Below are 20,168 nucleotides of genomic sequence, written 5' to 3' on the forward strand. Positions count from 1 at the left end.
TCCACATGAGGGAAATGTACCAGGTTAAGTATGTGCTTAGAACATGGTCGATCTTAAGAGCATTGGGCACCAATCCCTACAATCCCATTTTTCGCCTTAGAGTCTGCTTAATTGGAAAGGAGGAATAGGGCTTTTTCAACTAAGTTATGATAGAGCTATGTGACATCTGGTAGAGGCTGATCCCAGACCGATTGTATCCTACTCGTTTCTCCTCTTAAAAGGTGATGTTTTAAACCTATATTTTGCATGTCTACTCCCCAAGCTCACTTTCCACACACTGTCTACACTAAGGCTATGTCTACACTAGCACACATACCCAACTACTGGCTTATGTTCGTGCAGGCCAAAGCCAGCCAAAGCCACCCAGAGAGTCCCCATTTGCTCAGCTGGACATGTGTATAACTGCATCCACACTGCTGTTCTGGATATACAAGTTTAGCACTACCATTTCAGAGATCATACCCTAGCATTGTTTGCATCACACAGAGCCACTCTGGGAGCTGGTTTGTAGTGTGCTGACTGCACTTAGGACGGAAGAATTCCATGCACTGCTACAGACTAGGGACTGAATAGCTAGGCAGCAATTCTGCAGAAAAGGACCTAGGGGTTACAGTGGACCAGAAGCTGGATATGAGTAGACAGTGTGCCCTTGTGGCCAAGAAGCCTAACAGCATTTTGGGCTGTATAAGTAGGGGCTTTGCCAGCAGATCAAGGGATGTGATCATTCCCCTCTATTCGACATTGGTGAGGCCTCATCTGGAGTACTGTGTCCAGTTTTGGGCCCCACACTACAAGAAGGATGTGGTAAAATTGGAAAGAGTCCAGCGGAGAGCAACAAAAATGATTAGGGGGCTGGAGCACATGACTGATGAGGAGAGGCTGAGGGAACTGGGATTGCTTACTCTGCAGAAGAGAAGAATGAAGGGGGATTTGATAGCTGCTTTCAACTACCTGAAAGGAGGGTCCAAAGAGGATGGATCTAGACTGTTCTCAGTGGTAGCAGATGACAGAACAAGGAGCAATGGTCTCAATTTGCAGTGGGGGAGATTTAGGTTGGATATTAGGAAAAACTTTTTCACTAGGAGGGTGGTGAAGCACTGGAATGGGTTACCTAAGGAGGTGGTGGAATCTCCTTCCTTGGAGGTTTTTAAGGTCAGGCTTGACAAAGCCCTGGCTGGGATGATTTAGTTGGGGATTAGTCCTGCTTTGAGCAGGGGGTTGGACTAGATGACCTCCTGAGGTCCCTTCCAACCCTGATATTCTATGATTCTATGTTGCAATCCTTCCTGGACTCATGTGCAGAACACATTTGTGCCCCTGCTTCACACATGTGCCAATGGCACTTCCGGATCACGTCACCAATCACTTCTATGCCTGCAAAACTGGGTCAAAGGCAGCAAACACACAGGCTGGTGAGATATATATAACAGTATTTTTAGGAAATTCAACTTTTTAGTATGTAACAATGTGAGAGATGGAGTGGGATGGGGGAGGTTAGGGCTGGACAACCTATTGAGGATACAGTTGTATTTCCAAGTAAGTGAATGGAAAAAGGATGCGGCTTTCCAGTTCAGTGGTAGGGATCTCTCAAGCTATGCCAGGTTGATTTTTATGAGAATGGTAATCACACAACATATCAGTGAATGGATGGGTTTGGCGAGTTAGCAATGTGGCCCTATCAGATTTGCACTCCAGGGGAACCTGAAGGACTATCTTGAGTTCATGCTGCATGAAAAATTTGCTAGAATAAACTTCCACGATTGGGAGAAAGTAACAATGGAAACTGACAAAATCCTGAGCTAGGGTAGAGAGCTTTGATCCAAGAGGAGATTTGAACCACCCTGCTTCTGGCTGTCCCTGGGAGCCCTGCCTGTGTGATTGCCTGCCAGCTGTGAAAAGATGGAGGGAGAGACGCTGCAGCGTTACTAATGTAACCCTTCTGTCAGTCAGAGTTGGCAGCAACAAGGGCCAGGTTCAATATCTAGGGGTTCCTTTTCAACAATACAACACAAAACCGACTCGAGCCCCCACCCAGTGACCTGGGACAATTACACACCACGTCCTGGGTGCCTCTAAGAGGCAATAAAACTTTTATTAAAAGGAGGGAAGTAACTCGTTATTAATTTGGGGAAACACCGCAAACAGGACTCATAAACATAAATCATGAGCAAAAGACCGACCCTCAAGTAAGTTGGACAGTGTCCTTTTCCCCTCAGCTTCTTAAGTCCAGCAACCCCAAAGTCTCTTTAATGTACCTGTCCTTTCTCTGCACCCCACTCACAGTTGTTGTCCTTGGACAATGCAGAGACAGAGTTCAGAGGTGCATCTGCAGAATTCACCTCCTATCCTGGGTGGAGTAGGGGTAAGGAGGCCCCTTACTCACTCCGCTGCTAGGGAACTCACTCGTCACCCCTCTCTGCGGGGCTCTGCTCTGGCCTTCTCCGCCAGCTGCCCTGCTGGCCACGCCTCTCCGCCAGCCACCTTGCTGGCCGCTCAGTGAGATGTCTTCAGGGCTCACCACTTAACACAGCTTTCAGTGATTTGAGCTCTTAGTGGGGGAGCCTCACTGCTGGTACACACTGGTCAGTTTCTTGCATCAGAAATACTATCCCAAAGCAGATCTAATACTTAAACCTAGGTATTAGCAATTTCAGCTCTCAGCGTGTAACAAGACTTTCAATTGAGTCTAAATTAGCTCTGTTATCACACAGTGGAGAGAGGAAGGCTCAAATGGTGCGTGGAGCCCTTAGGCAGGGCCCACACCACCAGATACAAGTACCTGTCCTCATCCTCTCTCCCTCACTGGGCCCCAGAAGAGAAAGGGAAACTCAGGAGAGACACTGCAATTTCACAAAGTTATCTTGAGCCCAGGACTGCTCCAGAAAGGTATGGTGAACTGTACTGTATCTCTCCCTGTCCCTCCAAAACAGAACTTCCCACCCCTGGCTCCATGTTTCCTTGGGATGTTCCTTGACTGCCAGGTGGCTGTGAAATGGACAGAGGCAGAGGCACGCTGATTTTTACTTTATCAAATTTCTACTAGTTTGTAGTTTGCACCACAAGCCACACTCCTTGTAATCATACAGTAACTTAATGTTTACGAATTTTTTTCCCTGGACAGGGCCGGCTCCAGGCACCAGCTTAACAAGCAGGTGCTTGGGGCGGCCAAGGGAGAGGGGCGGCACCTGCGGCAATTCGGGGGCGGCAGGTCCCTCACTTCCTCTAGGAGCGAAGGACCTGCCCCTGAACTGCCACCGCCGATCGCGGCTTTTTTTTTTTTTTTTTGCTTGGGGCGGCAGAAATGCTGGAGCTGGCCCTGTCCCTGGAGGTCCATTATAGGGTAAGGAATAACAGGCTGGTTGGTGGGGGGAAAGGTGGAGGAGGGTTGTATGGGGACAGGGTATGACAATGGCATGGCTTCACACATGTAATAAACTGTTCGTTATTAAGAAAAAATGGACTCTAGTCTACTTCCAAGCTCTCTGCATATCTTCTGAATATTTTACATGCATGTTTATGTTCATGTCTCATATATACAGCTTGCTCAAACCTGCATATAGTGAAGTCAGCTTTCATACAGGATGACTTGAAGCATAAGTATAGCTTTACTATAACCAGAGCCAGACTTTAGAAATTGTGGCTTCAATTACATTCCTGTAGAGCCTCCACTTCCCTCTCCACTTAAGAACATAAGAACGGCCATATTGGGTCAGGAAGTATCCATCTAGCCCAGTATCCTATCTTCCGACAGTGGCCAATGCTATGTGCCCCACAGGGAATGAACAGAACAGGTAATCATCAAGTGATCCACCCCCTGTCACCCATTCCCAGCTTCTGGCAAACAGAGGCTAGGGACACCATCCCTGTCCATCCTGGCTAATAGCCATTGATGGACGTATCCTCCATGAACTTATCTAGTCCTTTTTTGAACCCTGTTATAGTCTTGGCCTTCACAACATCCTCTGGCAAGGAGTTCCACAAGTTGACTGTGCATTGTGTGAAAAAATACTTCCTTTTGTTTTAAACCTGCTGCCTATTAATTTCATTTCATTTCCTGCAGCTAAAGGGAATTCCACAGGTGTCTTATAGATTCTAAGGCCATCTAGTCTGATTTCCTATACAGCACAGGCCATAGAACTTCCCCACAATAATTGCTAGAGCAGACCTTTTAGAAAAATATCTAATCTCGATTTTAAAATTATCAGTGCTTGGTAAATTGTTCCAATAATTACTTTCACCGTTACAAATGTACATCTTAAAAACAGTCTGAATTTGTCTAGCTTCAAGTCCCAGCCATTCTATCTTTATATACCCTTCTCTGTTACACTGAAGAGCCCATTATTAGATATTTGTTCCCCATGTAAGTACTTATAGACCATAATCAAGTCACTTCTTAACCTTCTCTTTGTTAAGCTAAATAGATTGAATTATTTGAGTTTATCACTTCAAGGCATGTTTTCTAATATTTTAACCATTTTCTTCTTGCTCTTCTCTGAACTGTCTCCAATTAATTAATATCCTTCCTGAATTGTGGACAGCAGAACAGGACACAGTATTCCAGCAGTGGTTGTACCAGTGCCAAATACAGAGGTAAAATAACATCTCTGTTGCTACTCAAGATTCCCGTTTATGCATCCTAGGATTGCATTAACTCTTTTGGCCACAGCGTTGAACTAGGAGCTCATGTTCAGCTGATTATCCACCACAAGTCCCAAATTATTTTCAGAGTCACTGCTTCCCAGGATAGAGTCCCCTGTCCTGTAAATTTGGCTCACATTCTCTGTTTCCATGTGTATACATTTACATTTAGCCATATTAAAATGCTTATTGTTCGTTTGCACCCAGTTTACCAAGTGATCCAGATCGCTCTGTATCCATGACCTGTCCTCTTCATTATTTACCACTTCCCCAATTTTTGTGTCATCTCCAAATTTTATAAGTGATGATTTTATGTTTTCTTCCAGGTCAGTGATAAAAATATTAAATAGTATAGGGCCTAGAACTGATCCCCCTGGGATCCCCTCTTGAAACAGCCTTGCTCAATGATAATTCCCTGTTTAGTTACATTTTGAGGCCTATCAGTTGGCCAGTTTTTAATCCATTTTATATATGACATGTTAATTTTATAGCATTCTAATTTGGTAATCAAAATGCCATGCAGCCCCAAGTCAAATGCCTTACAGAAGTCTAAGTATATCACATCAACACTATTACGTTTTCCACCAAACTTGTGATCTCATAAAAAAAGATATCAAGTTAGTTTGACAGGATCTATTTTCCATAAACACAGGTTGATTTGCATTAATTATGTTATCATCCTTTAGTTCATTATTAATCAAGTCCTGTTGCCACTCCATTATCTTGCCTGGGATCGATGTCAGGCTGATAGACCTATAATTACCCAGATCATCCCGTTTACCCGTTTAAAAAATTGGCACAACATTATCTCTCTTCCAGTATTCTGAAACTTCCTCAGTGCTCCAAGACTTATTGAAAATCATCATTAGCGGACCAGTGAGCACCAGTTCTTTTAAAACTGGTTCTTTTAGCCAGTTCTTTTAAAACTCTTGGATGCAAGTTATCTGGACCTGCTGATTTAAAAATCAAAAATTTTTTTAAATCTAACTTTAAAAGCTTCTGTTTACCATCTTCCAGAGATACTAGTTGAATGGAAAGAGCGTTATCATCACCACATGATGAGACTGCATCATCTGTTTTTTCCCCAAACATAGAACAGAAATATTTATTGAAAATCTCTGGCATTTCTGCATTGTTATTAATAAATCTACCATTTCCATCTAGTAATGGACCAATACCATTGTCTAGGTTATTTTTGTTCTTAATATATTTAATAAACTCTTTATTTTCCTTAACTCTGCTGGCCATAGATTTCGCCTTGTGTCCCTTGGTTTCTCTTATCAAACTTTTGCGATTCTTAACTTCTGATATATATTCATTACTATCAACTTCCCCTTTCTTCTGCTTATATATATATATATATATATATATACATACAGCTGCCTTCACTTCCCTTCTAATTCAGTTCAGTTTTTTAAACAGCATAGCTTTCTTTCTCAATTGTGGCTTTTTGGGCACCTAGTAAGGTGTTCTTCAGTGATTCCCACTTATCATTTACATATTGTGATTAAATTCTTCCTCCCAGCTGATTTGGCCCGGATTTTATTCTGATTGTACACTATAAATATGATCAAATCATGATCACTTATACCTAAGTTATCCTTAACTTTTAGTTCTGTGATTAGTTCCTCTATCTATTAGGACAAGATCTAATATAGAATTTCCCATCTTGGCTGCAACACTTTTTGAGTTAGGAAATTGTCATCTACTATGTTTAGAAATTCCAAGGATGGTTTTAGTACTGGCACCATGAGATCTCCAGCACAGGTCACTAAAATTGAACTCTCCCATGATCATACAGTTTTTTCCCTACACGTTATAGATAGGAGTGTAAAGAGCCAGTCACTCTGTGATTTGGTGGTCTGTAGCAGACACCAACTAGCATCCCATCTTGTGCTTTATCTGTAAGGACAGGGCCATCCCTACCCATACGCAAAGTACGCAGCTGCATAGGGCCCCAGGGAATTTGGAGCACCACATTTCCTGGTGCCCTGCGCAGCAGCGTACTGCTCCAGCTCCTGCTCCGCCTCTTCCCCATGGCCCCCACCCCTGATTGTCCCAGCCCTGCCTCTTCCTGCCCCTGCTCTGCCCCAGCCCCGCCCCCACTCCACCCCTTCACCAAAGCCCCCACCCCTGCTCCGCCCCAGCCCTGCCCCCACTCCCCTGAGGAGGGCTGCAGGGGTTGGACCTGCACTCGCGACCTGGCCCCAGCCTGCTCTGCTCCCCTGGCTCCCAGCCGCACCGCCGGCGAGTGGTTCCCTCCTGCCCCCCAAGGCTGGGAGCCAGGGGAGCAGAGCTGAGCAGGCTGGGGCCGGGGGGCAGCCTGGGGGAGGGGCTGCGTAGGGCACCAAAATGGCTAGGGGCGGCCCTATGTAAGGACATTGATCCATAAACATCCACCCCGCAACTGGGACCCTTCTTCCCACCCCACCCCTTCTCTGAGGCCCTGCCCCCATTCACCCTCCCTCTGTCGGTTTGCTGCCTCCCACTCTCACTCACTTTCACCAGGCTGGAGCAGGGGGTTGGGGTGAGTGAGGGAGTAAGGGCTCTGGGGTGGGGCCAGAAATGAGGGGTTCAGGGTGTGGGAGGGAGCTCTGGGCTGAGGAGTTGGGGTGCGGGAGGGGGTGTGAACTCCGGGAGGGAGTTTGGGTGCGGGAGGGGGCTCAGGATGTGGACTTCAGGCAGCGGTTGCCTCAGGTGGCTCCTGGAAGCGGCAAGCGTATGTTGGTTTGGGCCTAGATATATGGGGAGAAGGAGCCCAGCTGTGGTGTTGATGGTGTAGCTGACTGGGAGAAGGGGCCCATCTGTGAGGTGGAAAGGGGGCTGGTTGGGGCCATGCTGTATAGGAAGAAGGGTTCCAGTTGTGGTGCTGGAAGGGGGACTAGTAGGGGTCGAGCTGTGGAGGAAGAAGGGGAGCTGGTTGGGGCCCAGCTGTAGGAGGAGAAGGGGCCCAGATGTGGGGGAATAGGGGGCTGTTTGGGGCTCAGCTGTGGGGGAAGAGAGGATGCAGGTGTGAGGTGGAACGGGGACTGGTTGGGGCCCAACTGTGGATGAATAAGGGGTCCAGTTGTGGTGCTGGATGGGGGGCTGGTTGGGGCCCAGCTATAGGGGAACAAGGGGCCCAGTTGTGGGGCTGGACATGGGGGTAGTTGAGGCCCAGCTGTAGGGGGAGAAAGGGCCCAGCTGTGGGGTGGATGGGGCGCTGGTTGGTTGGGTGGGGGGATAAGAGGCTCAGCTGTAGAGTGGAAGGGGGGCTGGGTTGGGGCCCAGCTGTAGGGGAAGAAGGGGGCCATCTTTGGGGATTTGGGGGGAGCTGGTTGGGTCCCAGCTATGGGGAGAAAAGAGGGGCTGGTTGGAACTGAGTTGTAGGGGGAGGAAGGGCCCTGCTGTGTGGGGACCCCAGTTAGGGAACAGTCCAAGGTTGGGTTTCTATGGATTTCCCCAGGTCCCTAAGTGAGAGGGAGAGGAGAGCCCACCTCCACTCCTCTGCTGGGGACTTCTCGAATCTTTCCGAACAGCCGAGTGTTCACGAAGCGATCCGAGCCCCTTTCGGCCGCGGGGCCGAACGTTTCCGAAGCAGCGTACATTCCTTTCCCGAGGATCTCCGAAACGACCCGAGCTCGACGCCCGAATCCCACATTCAATTGCCTGAAGAGTCCCTAGCTAAGGATCTGCGGAGTGACCCGAAGGTTCCCGAGAACGGCGGAGCCGAGGATCTCCGGAAGGAGCCGAAGTGTTTCGAAAGTCCTGAGGCCGAGCGGCTCCGGAAAGGTACGAAGCTTTCCGAACGCGTCAGGGTCGAGCGGCTCCGGAGTGGTCCGAAGGTGCCCGAGCGTCCGTCCTGCCGGACTGCTGGAGGCGGCCGCAGCGCCATGTTTGATGCTCCGCTACTTCAGTGAGGAAAATCCGCCGGAATCGCCCGAGAGCCGCCACCGCGAAGGGCGCCGCTTCCCCCGGGGAGGGGGACCGAGACTCCCTGCCGCCGGCGGCCCATGAGCAGCACGGCTTGAGCGGCCCCCGCCGGCCCCTCTCCCCGCCCCAGCCCTCCCGGAGGCGCGTTGTCACGGAGACCGGCCGGTGGTGCTGGCCCGCCGGGCTGTCCCCCGGCCCGCTCCCCGCTCCTTCGGCCCGGCTTCCCCCTGCCCCGCTCGGGGTGGTGGCGGCTGCGCTTTGCGATGAGTTTACCGCAGAAAGCGGCTCTGAAGCCCGGCTCAGCGGCTGCAGCGGCGGCGGGGACCGGCCCCGGGAGCGGGGCGGCGGCAGCGGGGCCGCCTCTCCCCCAGGCTCCCCCTCACCCGGCGGCGGCAACGGTGGCGCCGCCGCCTCCTCACCCCAACATCAGGGCCTTACAGACCCAACCGCCACAACAGTATCCTTTACACCGGCCAGCGCCCTTCCGGGCTGAGCCCCCCTACAGGGAGGGGTGGGTGGGGGGAGCTGAGCCCCCACAGGGAGGAGGATGTGCAGAGGCCGCGCCCCCCAATATAGCCAGGTATGGGGGCAGGTCCCCACTCACAGGGGACGGGAACTGCAATCCCTAATTTATATACGTAAGTGGGGCTTCCTTCAGGGTTGGGGGTGTACCCCAAAGTATATAAGGAATGAGAGCTGAACCCCCTTTTTCGTGGAGAGAAGGGGGGCTGAGAGGGCTCTGTATGTATGTATAGAATGGGGGTTTCACCCTTGCTTGTGCAGATGGGGTTGTATGCACTTATTTTTGTGGGAGGGATGGGAGCTTTTATCCCCTACCGTTACAGTGGTGGTGAGGGGCCTATATTTTTTTCATATCTAGAGAACTGGGGGATTACACCTACTGATAGTGGTATTGTGAGAAGGGGTCATAGCCCCCTCTACTTTAAATAGAGAATGCAGTGTGAGCTATACCCATCTCTTCATGGAGAGAGCTAATGGGGCTTCATCCCCTTCTTGTGAGGAAGTAGGGATGGCTACAAACTTTGCCCTCAAAGTAGAAGTAGTGCAAATAATAAATGTCAGTTGTGCAGTGAAGTATATAGGGTCATGTTGAGGTAAGTGGGGTTTTTTGTTTTGTTTTTGTTTTTTAAATTAAGGTGAAGAGAGAGCCCAGCTCCCTGGCTAGTGTGAATTGCGGATTTTTAAAATTATGATTATTATTTGTAGTGGAAGTGAATCTAATGTGGAAATGTCATACTAGGCACCTTTATCTGTAAAGCAGCTTGTGGTGGGAAGAGGAAATTTTCAATAAGAAACCCACCAAAAATGTCAGTGCTTTAAGGAAAGGCCAGTGTTTCTTTCAATGAATGTTTTAAAGGTCTTTGGTTCTCTGCAACTGGGCCTGAAGTCTGGAGGTAAATACTGCTGAGATCAGCAGGAGGGTAGTGTGTTTGTGTATGTATATACATGTTTTATGTTTCTAGTGTTGGACAGCATCCCTGAAAAGTTGTTGATTTTTTTTCAGTGACTTTTGGGAGGGTATGAAGAGAGATCCCCATTGAAAATCAGTGGAGGTGAAATGATAAGTCTATCAATATGTTAACCTCACAGTATGTTTCATGCACTAAGATGACTGTATTGGTGGTTGTCAGCCAGAAGTGTTAGTTTTGCTTTGTGTCAGTGCTAATGCTTATTTTTTAAATAAGGAAATGCAGAATATTTTTATAAGGAGGTCAAGCTAAGAGCTGTATAATGTGTACACAAAGAACATATTTATTATACAGCATATAATAGGTTTACTGCTCTTACTTTCATTTTGAGGTGAGAAAATCAAGGCCTTTCATAATCTGTTAGGCCCGCTGTTTTCTTGAGCTTCTCCAGTCATTCTTGTTGCTAACCACAAATATTTTTTTAAATCAGGAGACTGTTGATGATACAGATCTGTTTGGGTCAAAGTGAAGTTTTTAGAGACTTAAGAGTGGTAACTGAAGGGCGAACTCTACCTTTTTCCTAGTATTTTTGGCTAGCTTGTAATATGCTGCAATTTTTAAAAGAACTTACTGAATAGTGAGGATGACTTATATGTTTTTTCCTAAGTAAGCATGGCAGTGATACGTAAAACTATTGCTCGGGGAACTTGCTTAGTTTTAAGCGATGTGCCAAATGGTGTGGTGGGAAAGTTAGCTAGCTAGCTGGCTGGCTGGCTTTTACATACAAAGTCAGTGCTCAGCTGAAGGTCTATCCAGCAAGGTGCTGGGTTGTCTGAATAGGGTTTTTTTTTTTTTTTTTTAAACTTTCCACTTGTTATACAATACTTTTTTGTGTCTTGACAGTTAAATGGTTTCTGTTTGCCTGAATGCATGAGGGTGCTAGAGTTTCAAAAGCATTTTCTTTTAAAGTAATCATTAAAAGAGTCTTTGAGGGATTTCTAACTTCAGTGAATGCTAGTTTAGTGTGGCTTGCAAGATTGGCATATACTTTTGAGGCTAAAACTGGAAAATGCCATCACATTTGGTAAGTTCTGTGCTGCTATTTGACCAAAGGCATTTTGTGTGTGTGAGGGAGGAGAGTGAATTAATCCTAGAAGGGAGCCTGAAGGGTTCACAGCAAGAATGGTTGATTCTGTCATAAAGGAGCCAGTAGTGGTGCTGCAGCATGTCACATCACATGAAAGTGACTAGGCTCGAAGAACAAGAGACCTAAAAGAAAGAGAGAAGCGCAAGGTAAATAAGGTGAATTTAACATGTGTAAATCTAGAGGAGGACCAATGATATGGTTGGATTTTATTATTTATTTTAGTGACTTGATTCTGTTATGAAGACTTTTTTACTTAATAAAATGCCCCAACCTTTAAAGCTATATAAACTGCCTTTGTAATATATACACACATGCTCCATTCTCTCTTCCATTTTTCCTTAAATAAATTTAGATGTCCCAGATAGTTTTCTCTGAAATCTGGAAGTGTATGTAAATAGTAAATGAAGGCTGTTACCTAGTATAAATTGTAAAGTGATTGTGAATATTTTTGGAGAGTATTTTTTGGAGGGCAGTTCATTAGAAACTTACTGAAATGCATTTTTATTTTTAGTGCTGTTTGTTTTTTAATGTTTTTATGACATCAAGAGAGCATTACCCTACAGCAGATAAGTTCCAGCAGCAAGTGTCTTCCTGGCAGCATGGGGTGAGCTGCATATGGCAAGGTCCTTGTTTGCTCCCAACACAGTAAAGGGATTTATTTATTTGTTGATGCAAATGGTTAGTATGCTATACATTGATAGTAGTGTTGAGGATCTGAATCAGTTTTGCAAAGCTGAAATTGAGCTTAAAAGGTTAGTTCTGTGTCCTTGTGCCTTCAGAAATATATATATGCATCTCTAACATTTCTTATACTCTGTTAATTTAATTAATAATAGTTATCTGTACTCTTTAACTGTAAGAATAGACAGGACTGTATAGGAGGAGAGCTGGTGTCCATCCACTCAATGTGTATTTGCAGAAAAGAATGAAAAGTGAGACATGATCTGAAGGATTGGGGGTGGGGAGGAGAAGGGATTTTTTTAAAAAGGAAAGTGAAACTGAATAGTGACAGGTGTAAAGAACAGAAACATTTCTAATGGGGTTCCATTCTGTTGTCCAGCATGTTGAATAGGAAGTTATTTTTGTGACTACTGCAAAACAGATGAGCTCTGAAAAACTATCTTAACGTGTAATGATTTAAAGGGTTAATTGGTGTCCTATAAGAAGAACTGAAATAATTTTGTAGCTCCAGTAGTAGCATGTGTCTTAAGTCAAACCTGTATTTTCAGATGAAGAATGTTCTATTTGAGAGTTACCAATTGAACAAAGCATCTAAGTGAAATTAACTCTGAAATGTGGAAAACACATACACACCTTTCAAAATATTAGTGGATCACTGCAGAGTGACATAATACGTAAGGTAAATGAATTAAACCCGGATTTCTGACCACTGGCTTTCTTCTGCACTGGCATTAAGCTTTCAAATTACCTATAAGAAATTGGATTTAGCTGAACTCCATTTGTCTATAGTAAGGGTTGGTCTATGCTGAAAAGTTACATTAGTATAGCTGCATCTCTCTGAGGTGTGAAAAATCCACAGCCCTGAGAGAGCATTTAAACCAACCTAATCCCTGGTGTAGACAGTGCTAGGTTTTTCCATTGACCTAGCTGCTGCCTCTCAGGGAGGTGGATTAACAGTCCCCTCCCTCACTGTAGCGAGTGCCTATGTTGAAGTGCTACAGCAGCTGCAGTGCTTCAATATGAACACTCACTACAGCAATGGGTGGGGCTCTCCTGTCCCTCTAGTTAATTCATTTCCCTGAGAGGCTGTAGCTTGGCTTTATTGGAAAAACCTAGTGCAGTCTACACCAGCGGTTAGTTTGGCATAGCTGCGTCTCTCAGGGGTATGGATTTTTCACTTCTCTGAGAGACGCAGCTATGCCAATGTAATTTTTCAGCGTAGACCAGCCCTAAGATTTCTTACGTGAAGGTGTGCATCAGACTGCAAGCTCACCATGGATCTTGTATTTCAGCTTAATAAAACTTCTAATGTGTATTAACTAAAGAGTGTGTTTCCTTTCATAGAATCATAGATTATTAGGGTTGGAAGGGACCTCAGGAGATCATCTAGTCCAACCCCCTGCTCAAAGCAGGATCAATCCCCAACTAAATCCCCAAATGGCCCCCTCAAGGATTGAACTCACAACCCTGGGTTTAGCAGGCCAACGCTCAAACCACTGAGCTATCCCTCCCCCAGGTTCATACTGACCCTTGTACACTCATCTCTAACGTGTTTGAAAACTTGAGTATTTTTGGCATGTTATTGTTATACTTTACTAGGTACTTTACTTTGCTGTTGTACGAGTGTCATTTGTAAAGTGTAAAAAAGTAGAAAATGGTTGAAAACGTAAATATTGGACAGTGACGGTCTGCAAATCCCAGTGATGATTGAAGCTGGTGATGATCTAAAAAACCCCTCTCTGCTAAACTTGTAGCTGTTTTCCATTGCTTCACACTGACTCAACAGATGTTCTAGACTTCAGAGTCACACAGAGTGACAATCCTGGAATCTTATTATATAGCTAATTAAACTACTTTTTGAGTCTTTAAAAGAAATGTCTATATATTGTGTATAAATTTTGTTGATCAGTATAATTAGATCATCAGTTTCTTCCCAGCACCAGCCTGGACATCAGCAAATAGTGCATTATAAAGGGCAAATGGATTGGTTTGTACTGAACTTTAATAAAATTGCATATTTGCTTAAAGTTTATAATGCTGGCTCTTTGGCGTTAATTGAATACTGTACCTTAGAGCCAAATTACAGCCATCCTGAGTTCCGTGGTGGTGTGAGTGGATTTCTTTTTTTTTTTTCTATTTCAAACTTGTTTGTATTTGGAACCAATTCAACTTTGTGGTAGCTGGTGGTCTCAAAGGAGGCAACAATAAACTTGACCTTAGTTTATCACTTTAACTGTTACAGAGTGCGACTGGGCATATCTTGGCATGATTGTTTTCAGGGTTATTGTAGCAAGGCAGCTGCAGCTTATTTTGGGGTGGGGTTATTGATATTTTTTTATTCTGTTTCTGTGGTAAGCGACTCTAGGCATTTGAGCATAGATGAGGCTGGTGAGGAGACTTTTAGGATTTTTTGTTATAGTGCCATTACTGTAGCGGCAAAGGGTATGACTACACTATGAAATTAGGTCGATTTAATAGAAGTCGATTTTTTAGAAATCGATTTGATACAGTCGATTGTGTGTGTCCCCCCTAAGCGCATTAAGTTGGCGGCGTGCGTCCACAGTACCGAGGCTAGCGTCGACTTTAGGAGTGTTGCACTGTGGGTAGCTATCCCACAGTTCCCGCAGTCTCCGCCGCCCATTGGGATTCTGGGTCGAGCTCCCGATGCCTGATGGGACAAAAACATTGTCGCGGGTGGTTCTGGGTGCATGTTGTCAGGCCCCCCTCCCTCCGTGAAAGCAACAGCAAACAATCGTTTCTTGCCTTTTTCCTGGGTTACCCGTGCAGATGGCATACCACGGCAAGCATGGAGCCCGCTCAGCTCACTGTCACTGTACATCTCCTGGGTGCTGCTGGCAGATGCGGTACTGCATTGCTACACAGCAGCATCTCCTTGCCTTGCTGGCGGCAGATGGTGCAATACAACTGTTAACCGTCGTCGTCTTGTGGGTGCTCCTGGCTGACCTCGGTGAGATCGGTCGGGGGGTGCCTGGGCAGACATGGGAGTGACTCCAGGTCATTCTCTTCTTTAAGTTTTGTCTAATGGAGATTCAGTCCTGCCTGGAATATCATGTGAGCTGGAGGCTTTTGCTTCAGGCTGCTCTCCCTGCCGGCAGCACCGCGTGATCGCACCTACCCCTTGCTCCCATGGCTCATGAAGCCTGGACAGTAGTAAGGAGCAGTTCAACTATAGGCTGAGCAAGTGCAGAATGGTGGTAGAATGTGCCTTTGGATGTTTAAAAGCTCTCTGGCGCTGTTTGCTGACTAGGCTGTTTGCGATTAGAAGAGCACAGCAAGGCGCGCTGCACATCACAGAGGCTTTGAAAACCAGTTTCATGACTGGCCAGGCTTTGGTGTGACAGTTATGTGTGTTTCTCCTCGATGAAAAACCGCCCCTTTGTTGATTTTAATTCCCTGTAAGCCAACTCTGTAAGCCATGTCGTCAGTCGCCCCTCCCTCCGTGAGAGCAACGGCAGACAATCGTTTCGCGCCTTTTTTCCGCGCAGATGCCATACCATGGCAGCATGGAGCCCGCTCAGATCACTGCGGCAGTTATGAGCACTGTAAACACCACGCGCATTATCCTGCAGTATATGCAGCACCGGAAATTTCAACAGTAGGCGAGGAGGCAACAGCAGCATGGTGACGAGAGTGATGAGGACATGGACACAGACTTCTCTCAAAGCACGGGCCCTGGCAATTTGGACATCACGGTGGTAATGGGGCAGGTTCATGCCATGGAATGCTGATTCTGGGCCCGGGAAACAAGCACAGACTGGTGGGACCACATAGTGTTGCAGGCCTGGGATGATTCCCAGTGGCTGCGAAACTTTTGCATGTGTAAGGGCACTTTCATGGAAATTTGTGACATGCGCAAGAATACCAAGATGAGAGCAGCCCTCACAGTTCACAAGCTGGTGGCGATAGCCCTCTGGAAGCTTGCAATGCCAGACAGCTACCGGTCAGTCGGGAATCAATTTGGAGTGGGCAAATCTACTGTGGGGGCTGCTGTGATCCAAGTAGCCAACGCGATCACTGAGCTGCTGCTATCAAGGGTAGTGACTCTGGGAAATGTGCAGGTAATAGTGGATGGCTTTGCTGCAATGGGATTCCCTAACTGTGGTGGGGTGATAGACGGAACGCATATCCCTATCTTGGGACCGGAGCACCAAGGCAGCCAGTACATAAACCGAAAGGGGTACTTTTCAATGGTGCTGCACGCACTGGTCGATCACAAGGGACATTTCACCAACATCAACGTGGGACGGCCGGGAAAGATACATGATGCTCGCATCTTTAGGAGCTCTGGTCTGTGTGAACGGCTGCAGCATGGGACTTACTTTCCAGACCAGAAAATAACCGTTGGGGATGTTGAAATGCCTATACTTATCCTTGGGGATCCAGCCTACCCCTTAATGCCATGGCTCATGAAGCCATACACAGGCCCCCTGGACAGTAGTCAGGAGCTGTTCAACTATAGGCTGAGCAAGTGCAGAATGGTGGTAGAATGTGCATTTGGACGTTTAAAAGCATGCTGGCGCAGTTTACTGACTTGGTTAGACCTCAGCGAAACCAATATTCCCATAGTTATTACTGCTTGCTGTGTGCTCCACAGTATCTGTGAGAGTAAGGGGGAGACGTTTATGGCGGGGTGGGAGGTTGAGGCAAATCATCTAGCCGCTGATTACATGCAGCCAGACACCAGGGCGGTTAGAAGAGCACAGCAGGGCGCACTGCGCATCAGAGAAGCTTTGAAAACCAGTTTCATGACTGGCCAGGCTACAGTGTGAAAGTTCTGTTTGTTTCTCCTTGATGAAAACCCACCCCCTTGGTTCGCTCTACTTCCCTCTCCCCCCTTTGATCACCGCTTGCAGAGGCAATAAAGTCATTGTTGTTTCAAATTCATGCATTCTTTATTAATTCATCACACAAATGGGGGGATAACTGCAAAGGTAGCCTGGGAGGGGTGATGGAGGAGGGAAGGACAAGGCCACACTGCACTTCAAACTTATTGAATGCCAGCTTTCTGTTGCTTGGGCAGTCCTCTGGGGTGGAGTGGTTGGGTGCCCGGAGGCCCCCCCCCACCGCGTTCTTGGGCGTCTGGGTAAGGAGGATATCGAACTTGGGGAGGAGGGCGGTTGGTTACACAGAGGCTGCAGCGGCGGTCTGTGCTCCTGCTGCCTTTCCTGCACCTCAGCAATACACCAGAGAATATCAGTTTGATCCTCCAGTAGCCTGAGCATTGCTTCCTGCCTCCTCTCATCACGCTGACGCCACCTATCATCTTGATCCCGCCACCTGTCTTCACATTCATTTTGTGCTTTCCTGCACACTGACAGGGTCTGCCTCCACGCTTTCTGCTGGGCTCTTTCAGTTTGGGAGGACTGCATGAGCTCAGAACATTTCATCGCGAGTGCAGTTTTTTTTGCCTTCTAATCTTTGCTAGCCTCTTGGATGGAGATGATACGGGGAGCCTTGAAACATTTGCAGCTGCGGGAGGAAAAAAAAGGGAGAGTAGTATTTAAAAAGACTCAGTTTAGAGAACAATGGGTAGACTCTTTCACGGTGAACCAAGCTGTTAACATTACATAGCACGTGTGCTTTCTTTACAAGGTCGCATTTTGCGTCTTATATTGAGGGCCTGCTGGTTTGGTGTGAGAGATCACACACGCAGGGCCGGTGAGCAACAGAATTCGGCTTGCAGGCAGACATGGTAAGCCACAGTCTTTTGGCTTTAACCTTCATAATGTGGGAATGGTTTCAAACAGCAGCGCTCTCATTTCTCATACCAAGTACCCGTTGCGTTGGCCATTTAAAATGGGTTGGCCATTTAAAAGGAGGTGCTGTGGTTTCCAGTTTAGCATGCAGCACAAACCCAACTAACTGCCCCCTCCCCCCACCAAATTCTTGGGATGATCGCTTCACCCCTCCCCCCACCGTGTGGCTAACAGCGGGGATGATTTCTGTTCAGCCACAGGCAAACAGCCCAGCAGGAACGGCCACCTCTGAATGTCCCCTTAATAAAATTTCCTTATTTCAACCAGGTGACCCTGAATGATACCACTCTCCTGAGGATCACACAGAGAGATAAAGAACGGATGTTGCTTGAATGCCAGCAAATACCAGGACCATACGCTGCCATGCTTTTGTTATGCAGTGATTCCAGACTATGTGCTACTGGCCTGGCGTGGTAAAGTGTCCTACCATGGAGGATGGAATAAAGCTGCCCTCCCCAGAAACCTTTTGCAAAGGCTTTGGGAGTTCATCCAGGACAGCTTCATTGAGATGTCCATGGGGGATTTCCGCCCCATCCCCATACACGTTAACAGACTTTTCCAGTAGCTGTACTGGCCGCGAATGCATCCCAAGTCTTCAGGGCAAATTAATCATTAAACATGCCTGCTTTTAAACCATGTGTTATATTTACAAAGGTACACTCATCTGAGGTCCCTTCTCTGCCTTCAAGGTCCAGGAGCCCGCCTTGGGTGGGTTGAGAGGGTATTGGCTCCAGGGTGATAAACAGTTCTTGGCTGTCGGGGAAAACGGTTTCTCCGCTTGCTTGCTGTGCGCTATCTTCAACCTTCTCCTCCTCATCGTCTTCCTCGTCCCCAAAATCCGCATTCCTGTTGTGTGAGAATCCATTGACGGAGTCCATGCACACGGCTGTTTGCCTCTCTGGTTCTTTGGTAGGCTTGCCTGAGCTCCTTAAGCTTCACGTGGCACTGCTGCGGGTCCTTGTTATAGCCTCTGTCCTTCATGCCCTTGGAGATTTGTTTCAAATATTTGGGCATTTCGTCTTTTGGAACGGAATTCTGATAGCACGGATTCCTCTTCCCCATACAGCGATCAGATCCAGTACCTCCCATTTGGTCCATGCTGGAGCTCTTTTGCGATTCTGGGACTGCATGGTCACCTGTGCTGATCAGCTCGCCACGCTGGCCAAACAGGAAATGAAATTCAAAAGTTCGCGGGGCTTTTCCTGTCTACCTGGCCAGTGCATCTGAGTTGAGAGTGCTGTCCAGAGCGGTCACAATGGAGCATTCTGGCATAGCTCCCAGAGGCCATACCATCGAATTGCGTCTACACTACCCCAAATTCGACCCAGCAAGGTCAATTTCAGCGCTAATCCCCTCGTCGGGGAGGAGTACAGAAATCGATTTTAAGAGCCCTTTAAGTCGACAAAAATGGCTTTGTTGTGTGGACTAGCTGGACAGAGTTCATGATGTGAACCTGGAGTGCGGAAGTCCAAGGGCGGTCTCTGAGTTGTTGAGGTTGCGTGGTCTACCTTTAAGAAAGAGTGGGACCTCATGAAGGCCTGGCACACTGAAGGGTTTCCTCAAAGGGAATGTTTAAAAGCTGGGGTGTAGCATGACAGCAGTGTCACCTCATGTTAAAGCTTAATGAAACATCCTTGGATCTGTTTTGAGTACAAGTTCTTAGGCCCTAGAAGGAATCTTCGAAAATTTTGATCCGTTCAAGGAACAAAGGAGGAAATGGCATTGCCTTCTTATAGCTACCTTAAAAATATTAAGATATTAAGATTTTTATTTCGTCTCGTACTTTGGGAGGTGCATATTAGGGAGGGGTTCTCTTGAACCCTGAGGTTCTCCTCGCCGTCACATCATCGTGACTCTTCTGCAGAGGACTGGGCATATGTCACTCATCGCATTGCCAAAAAAAGTACTGCTCCATCTTCTGTGTTACTTTCCCCACTCTAGCACATCTTTATATTCTTTCAAATGAAAATTGTATTTGATTTTGTTTAATGACAGGAGGTGAAGAAGATTTGTTCTTGACTAGAGTGCCCGTAATTTTTCCTCTAGGAATTGTAGAAGAGCAATATCAGCAATACAGGAATTCCTTTGAGAGTAAACATTGATTGTCTTTGACTCGTGTTTTTTAAAACTACAATATTTTCTGTTAAAGAATAACAGTGGCGGGTGAGGTCTGTACCTAGTAGCATTGTAGTAATTAGCATTCATATTTATGTAAACTTCTGGTTTTTTTGGGTTTGTGCACTATTTAGTTTGAAATGATTTCCCTAGTTTTTTTTTGTTAAAGGTTTACAACAGGGGTAGGCAACCTTTCAGAAGTGGTGTACTGAGTCTTCATTTATTCACTTTAATTTAAGATTTCGCGTGCCGGTAATACATTTTAACGTTTTTTTAGAAGGGGTCTCTCTCTCTAAGTGTATATTATATAACTAAACTATTGTTGTATGTAAAGTAAACAAGGTTTTCAAAATGTTTAAGAAGCTTCATTTAAAATTAAATTAAAATGCTGATCTTATGCCGCCAGCCTGCTCAGCCCGCTGGGTGGGGGATTCAGGGCAGAGGGCTGGGTGTTGGGGGGGGGGGGGG

At 46.6% G+C, this 20,168-nt stretch overlaps 1 protein-coding gene across 2 annotated transcripts in view; it reads left to right on the forward strand.

Annotated features, from left to right (window-relative positions):
* The first annotated feature begins 8,810 nt into the window (after window positions 1-8,810).
* EIF4G3 (eukaryotic translation initiation factor 4 gamma 3) overlaps window positions 8,811-20,168 on the forward strand; it is a 399,442-nt gene continuing 388,084 nt past the window's right edge. For both annotated transcript variants that reach the window (XM_026659916.2, XM_026659925.2), the window contains exon 1: window positions 8,811-9,007. In XM_026659916.2, coding sequence (XP_026515701.1) covers window positions 8,814-9,007 — 194 coding nt within the window. In that variant the 5' untranslated portion in view covers window positions 8,811-8,813. The remainder of the gene's footprint in view (window positions 9,008-20,168) is intronic.

This window comes from Terrapene carolina, unplaced genomic scaffold, assembly GCF_002925995.2.
Source record: "Terrapene carolina triunguis isolate 2854851 unplaced genomic scaffold, T_m_triunguis-2.0 Scaffold714, whole genome shotgun sequence".
NCBI classification, from domain to species: domain Eukaryota; kingdom Metazoa; phylum Chordata; order Testudines; family Emydidae; genus Terrapene; species Terrapene triunguis.